Source organism: Phragmites australis, chromosome 3 (assembly GCF_958298935.1).
Source record: "Phragmites australis chromosome 3, lpPhrAust1.1, whole genome shotgun sequence".
Taxonomy (NCBI): Eukaryota; Viridiplantae; Streptophyta; class Magnoliopsida; order Poales; family Poaceae; genus Phragmites; species Phragmites australis.
In genome coordinates this window covers 10,632,993-10,639,748 of record NC_084923.1, presented here as the reverse complement: position 1 = coordinate 10,639,748, position 6,756 = coordinate 10,632,993, and the positions used below count along the sequence as shown (strand labels likewise).

Sequence of the window (6,756 nt, the reverse complement as noted above, 5' to 3'; positions counted from 1 at the left end):
TTTTGGTATTTCAACATGGCACTCTTGTGATTTTGGGAATTTTGGAGGCTATTAATGATGTATAAATTTCTGGCCGAATTTTCTTTGTATTGGAAATGTGAAACATTTACATTTTGGCCCTTAGCAAATAATTGATATTTGCATGGGGTCCTTGGCATGGTCAGTTTGCTATTTTTACAAATTTGAGGGGCTTTTCTGCAGAGTAGCATGGCTTGGAAAAATCAAGGGACTTGGATTTGGATTTTGGGAAGGATATTGGGATTTTCTATAATATTTCCTAAAATGTCACGGATATTTAGTTGTAAGGTAATTAATAGTCATAATTAAATATGTATAGAGAATTTAGGAAATAGTTGGCTCAGTGTTTTGCCATGCTTAGCATCCTATAGCAAAATGCTCTCTACCGGGAAGCAGACATTCCAAAAGAACTCTACTCTCCTCCTAGTGCATGTATGTACATATGTATGTAGGCATATATATTAACATATACATATTCATGATTTATAATATGATCAAGAACTTGTACTTGTAGCTGTAGGTAACTGGACTGTCTAGATGATGAATGAGATGAATTGTATGCCATGTATATGTTGTGTTGTGATGAGCAGAAGATAGAGGTCAGATAGGTTAGGGTTCTAACTAAAAAGTTGCAATGAGCTCACGACTACCGTTCAACGCAAAAAAAAAAGTACAATATATAGATATAGGCTATTGACAACATTGCAGCACGTCCAACATGTTCATAGCACCACGTGAACTTACCGTTCAGCGTTAGTAATAGCTAGAATCCTATGATATTACAATGGCATATATAAGTATATGTGTTTTTCTATTATACATGTACCTTCTTTGATTTTTAAGAGATGGTTATCATCAATGTTTTGTGTGAAAACTCAGACTGTGTCTATTAAGCTCTTTTTTCAACTAGCATATATAAGTGCATCATTATTTTTCATTATATGTGTTTTTCTATTATACATGTACCTTCTTTGATTTTTAAGAGACGGTTATCATTAATGTTTTGTGTGAAAACTCAGAGTATGTCTATTAAGCTCTTTTTTCAACTAGCATATATAAGTATATCATTATTTTTCATCTTCTCAGATTTTTAAGAGGCGGATATCATTATTGTTTCGTGTGAAAACTCAGAGTATGTCTATTAAGCTCTTTTTTCTACTGGCATATATAAGTATATCATTACTTTTCTATTATAATTGTATCTTCTTGGATTTTTAAGAGGCAGATATCATTCATGTTTGGTGTGAAAACTCAAACTATGTCTTTACTCTCAGAAATACCACAGTTTAAGATAAGGCTTTATCATGCTTAGGCATCATTATTCATGTGCTAAATTTTTAGCTAAGCCATTTCTAATCATCGAATCCTTGAGTGCAAGTAAACCAGTTTTTACACATGCATGCTAGTAGGACATAGTACATATATGTGTGGAGTTTACTGAGCTTCTGATATTCGAAGCCATGCAAATAATGGGGACTCTATTCAGGTTGGAAAATAAGATGGTTCCTCCTCACAGCCACTGGCTCAACACAAAGTGCAAGTTGACTAAGTTGTTAAGCCGCTGCGCTGATCCAGTAAATACGAGGATATGCATGGCGTCTTTCATTTTCCTCTGTTGATAAGAGTAAGACAAGGGAGAACGTGTTCAGGGCTCCGAGGGGAAGGGAGGAGATGGAGCATGGTGCATAATTTCATGAGCACGGACGACCTGCCTTAAGACTGAGTCAAAGTAAACGGGAGGGATGGGACAGCCTGAGTCTACCCTTGCGGAAGACCTAATAAGAAATCGGTTGCACTCTGCTTAGTGATGCAAAAGTGGATATCTATTAAATAGTTCTTATCACTACTTAGTTCATTTAATTTCTTAGCTGGGTTAAAGTGCGCTCCAGCTCAACTAAGCGAATTTTGGATCCATCCAAGGCCAAAAGAAAAGAAGCAAAACTGCATCCCTATCTGCAATCTTTAGACCGACATGAAATGTATATGTGCAAAAGAAAAGCTTATACCAAAATGAGATCATAAGTTCAACGAAAAATAAAAGACGAAAAAGTGTAACATTGACGTACAAAAGCGTTTACAATTCTTTTCTTTTTAAGTACACAAATGCTGCCTATGATTTTTCATGAATTCTTGCGCATACACATATTTCGACATGCTCTGCATGTATGATTTTTCAAATAAAAAATCCTTGTTGGGTAACGCCTCAATCTGAGATATTTAGATGAAATACCGTGGTATTACTATTACTATAGTAATCATAATATTTCAGTTACCACGTTACATGTAAAAGGGGTAGAATACCCTTCTATATATATAATTGTAACATAATATCTTAAGGGCAAAGTGATAATTTCTCCTACCCTTTCTCTTTATAAAATAAGTTCTCAAATGGCAGGAGAGGGGGCTCCAAAATTTCCCCGTGTCAGATCTGCTCTGACCGAACGGGCATGCGAGGCAGTTCGGCGGTTGCCTGGTGGGCCCCCTTGCACCTTCTAAAGTTGGGCGTAATGGGCGACGGGACCGGCCGAAAGCGCATTTTCAACCCCTGTAACATCAGACTGTAGCCCTATGATGGTTGCTTTTCATTTATGGCTCATGGGAACTCGTGCCCCCGTTTTGTGCGCGCCGAGCCTCCCCGACAGGATAAAAGTGGGGTGCACTCCATAGAGGAAGAAGTTTTTGAAGAGCTCGAAAGACAAGTCTGAGAAGTCCAAGCCAAAGAGACGACTGATAGAGGTCAAGCTTTAGACAGGGCGACTCGAAGCAAGACCGAAGCTCAAGACTTAGATAGAGCGAAAATCCTTGTAACACAGAGATCCAGAGAAAGACATTCTAAAAGCATTAATAGCATATCATACACACAGGAGTAGGGTATTATGCTCTGTGTGGTCCGAATCTATCTAAAATCTCTTGAACATTTACTCTCACTAGCCGACGATCATCCGTCCCGCCTAGATCTCATACATTCGCATTAAATCCACGTACGAGGTAGATCCAGAATCAGCCCCCCGGCCGAATCTCAAAAGGGGTCCCTCAGGATCCCCGCTTGCGGTGTTCACCCACCGACAGCCGTCCAGGGTATTCTGCCTCTTAAAGGGGCTAGAGCTAAATTTATGTGCATCCGCTCGCCCCTTAGAACCTCGAAACCAGTGGATGAGGGGGTGATGTTGGAGGAAACGCCCTAGCCTGAGATATTTAGATGATGTACCGTGGTTATTACTATAGCGATCATAATATTTCAATTAACACATTACATGTAAAGGGGTGAAAGAGTCAGAATGTCCTCTTGTGCACATAATTATAACATAATATTTTATGAATAAAGTGGTAATTTCTCATGTCACTTCTCTTTATAAAATAAGCCCTTAAAGTGCACGAGAGGGGGACTCCAAGATTTCCCCGTTATATTGACTCTACTCTCTCCTTTATGCTCAATGTTCATCCCTAAACTTAAGTCTTCTTATTAGAAGATGCTCTCACCATGTTCTGTTCGGAATATTTTCGTGCCCCAACAATTCAATAGTGCGCATATGCAACATGGTTCATATTCTATAAACTGCAGTTAGACTAGAAGGTTTCATTTCTGCTATGCTAGGGAAGCACACCATTGGTGCTGGAGATATTGGATCTCAAATCCTCAGTTCTCAAGTCAACTGTAGCGGTTGTGCGAACGATACTTATTTTGCTTATTCTTTTCGAGATGCATTAATTATGGTGGAAAAGATTGTCGTTGCAAACATTGCGAAAATCAGGTGAAAGATTTATAAAACATCTATGAGAAGGTCGATGTGTATCAGGCAGGCTATGCTCTATGGCCTCACAAAATTTGAACATCGCACTCAATTGCGTTTCGTGAGTCCCCTACGAAACAAATACATGGTGAACATTGAAAAATTACTAATTTCAGTATTTGTCTTTCCAAATCATGTAGTATATGATACTGGGTCGATATTAAAATTATGTAGATATATAGAACACCGCTTTATCTCTGATGATTAGTGCATTGACTTGGATAAGACAGTAGGAGTGTAACTGGTAGAAGTGGCAGACGCGGTTGGAGCACACGGCGAAAAAACATCACCGTTGACTTGACCCGGACCGCTTGTAAATACACCTTGGATCCCTCGTTCTTTCCACTCTCTCGCATCCACCACCGAGGCTTCACCGGTAGTGATAGATAGCATCCGCTTCAGATCAAACCCATCTGCCCGTAGCTCGCTGCTTCCTAGCTCGACACCGGAGCCCGTGTGTGCCTGTGCCCATGGATCACCAGCGCGTGCACCCAAACGGGGCGCCGGCGGGCGACCTGGAGATGGGTCATCACGCCGTTGTGTACCCGCCGTTGCCGGCGCAGCCGGCTCAGCCCGTGAACCAAGAGCGGCTCGGCGGGCACCACCCCGACAACTGGGGGGGCAACGACGCCAACACGCTGCTGGTTGTGGCCACGCTGATCACGACGCTCACGTACCAGCTCGGCACCAGCATCCCCGGCGGCTACTGGCAGCAGGACGTCCCGCGGTCGCCGCAGGACAACACGGTGATGTACCTCGCTGGCGACCCCATCATGCGCGACCTGCACCGCCCCAGGTACGCTACACACCATGTGTGATCGAAGGTTGATCCTGTCACGATGCGCGATCTGAGGCTGATCATGTCACGACGTTTTTAATTGCCATGGGCGTGGCCTGACGGCATCCAGGTACTACGTGTTTATGGGTGCGAGCTGGGTGGGGTTTGCGAGCTCGATGATGATGACGCTGAGCCTGCTGGTGCGGATGCCCGTGGCCTCGCGCCACGTGCGGTGGTCGTTCGTGGTGGCCTACTCCAGCCTGGTGCTCACCTTCGTGGTGTCGCAGCCAAAGACGCATCTGTCTCTGGACATCATCATGTGGGCGGCCGTCCTCGCCTTCCTCTGGATCATCATCAGCCTCCACCCGGACCGCCGCGCGCGCGTCATCCAAGATCTCTGCTGCAGCGGCCGCGACAACTGAACTGAAGGAGTCGAACTACCGCATCACGGCCGAGCTGTTCACCATCTTGCCTGATTTCTCTCTTCCTTTTTGCTCTGTGTGTTCACCTTCACCCTGACGGATCACCGACTGATTAGTTGCTCACGATATTGGTGGTACGATGGAATTGGTTGCTGATTGACTCGGTTTTCTTCTCAGCTAATGAATCCAGATGCATGAACTGCTCTCATGCGAATTAATTATAGCCATGTAGCCATGGCCATGTGACAAGTCACAAAGATATCTGGTGAAATCTGACATGCAAGTTGTGGGAAATAGAAACTCTGTCCTTGCTTGAGAGGAGATGCAGTACATCCATAGATCATTGGCATGATTATGTGTAAATTTACGCCTCCTTCACTTTGAAAACTAGATATTTCCATGTCAACATGTAAAGAAAAAGAGAAATTCATGGAAATCGTCTGGTTTTGCTATTCCTTGGTTGCCTGAATTTTTTGTTAAACAATCAACCGATCATACTTGTGTTTTGAATTTGCTCCTTAGATGTATGCGTCTGATTGCATGGCATGTTCACCTTATAGATAAACAACCCATAGAGACAACAAATAACACTTTCAAAAGATTTCATAAAAAGGACTTCCAAGTGAAAAAGCGAAATCTTTCCAAAAGTGTGAGCAAGTACGCATGCTCTGAAGGGGTAGAGGAAGAGGAAGTGGAGCAGGAGAAACTCGAGATTTTTCGTTTCTCTCTATTATTGCAACGGAGCATTAAGGACTAAATTTGCTTAAGAAAAGACGCCCCTGTCAAAGTACAACGCGCTAATTTGCCACTTGCAAACATGCAGACAAGGCAGCGATTGACGTGTGAGCATCGGCCATTGCTTCCCAAAGGCTCAGAATTGACATGTTCAATTGTCTCTCTTCGTTGGTAGGGTATCCTCGCCTCAAATGATGCTCCCTCCGGTCCAATGTACCGTAGTGGCTTCTCCATTTTACTCAAAATATAAGGCATGCGCATAAATTTAGGACTCGTTTGGTAGAACTCTATCTCATAGCTCCACTCTAGATTTGGAGTTTATAGCTTAAAATAAAGTACTTTAAGCCTCAATTGTTATTCTAAAATAGAAACAAATTCCTCACTCAAACATTCTTGGTGTATTTACAACTGCAGCTCCACGAATTCTTCAAACTAAAGATACCTATCTCCAAGAATTTTTGAAGCTCGAGTTGTGTCAAACAATCCCTTAATGCTAGTTTTTCTATTCTGTTGTTATATATCTTAATAGAAGTATAGAAAGGCACTCAAGTTCTGTCGAGGGTTAATCTCTAACAATGATTCCAGGGGTGTATCGATCGAAGAGCGCGTGAACAACGCTAAAAGTGTGTGTTCATCGGTGTGTGATGAACTCAAAAACACTAGGTTTACACAGGTTCAATCCTCCCAAAAGATAACAACCATACATCATGTGTATTTTGTTATGAGTGCTTATGACTCGGTTACCCATCCTCCTTTACAAATCGGGTCCTCCTCACTTTATATACCAGAGAGATGGAGAACTTACAAGTGGGTCCCGATTAGCAGACCCATGCCTAGCTAGATATTCAACTCTTGGATCATATCCTGGAGAAACGAGTGAGCCCAACTTTCCTGAGAGCTTTGAGTGCCTGTCCCAACCGTGGAATGCCTCCACACCTGCCTTCCCTAGCCGCTCGGCCCGTCCCATCATCGTGCACCAAAAGATCGTCTACCGAGTCGTCCTGTCCCTGCG

The 6,756-nt window shown here is 42.8% G+C and overlaps 1 protein-coding gene across 1 annotated transcript; it reads left to right on the top strand.

The window, feature by feature from the left end:
* Nucleotides 1-4,147: 4,147 nt before the first annotated feature.
* LOC133912084 (uncharacterized) lies at nucleotides 4,148-5,461 on the top strand. Its single transcript, XM_062354650.1, has 2 exons — nucleotides 4,148-4,605; nucleotides 4,718-5,461. Exons 1-2 carry the CDS (start codon nucleotides 4,280-4,282, stop codon nucleotides 5,007-5,009), a joined length of 618 nt encoding a protein of 205 aa, XP_062210634.1. The 5' UTR covers nucleotides 4,148-4,279; the 3' UTR covers nucleotides 5,010-5,461.
* Nucleotides 5,462-6,756: the final 1,295 nt, after the last annotated feature.

What these genes read in the sequence shown, in the direction of transcription:
- LOC133912084 (XM_062354650.1), top strand. Translation starts at nt 4,280, where the DNA reads ATGGATCACCAGCGCGTGCACCCAAACGGGGCGCCGGCGGGCGACCTG. An exon ending in CGCGACCTGCACCGCCCCAG is followed by an intron (nt 4,606 to 4,717) that starts GTACGCTACACA and finishes GACGGCATCCAG; the next exon opens with GTACTACGTGTTTATGGGTG.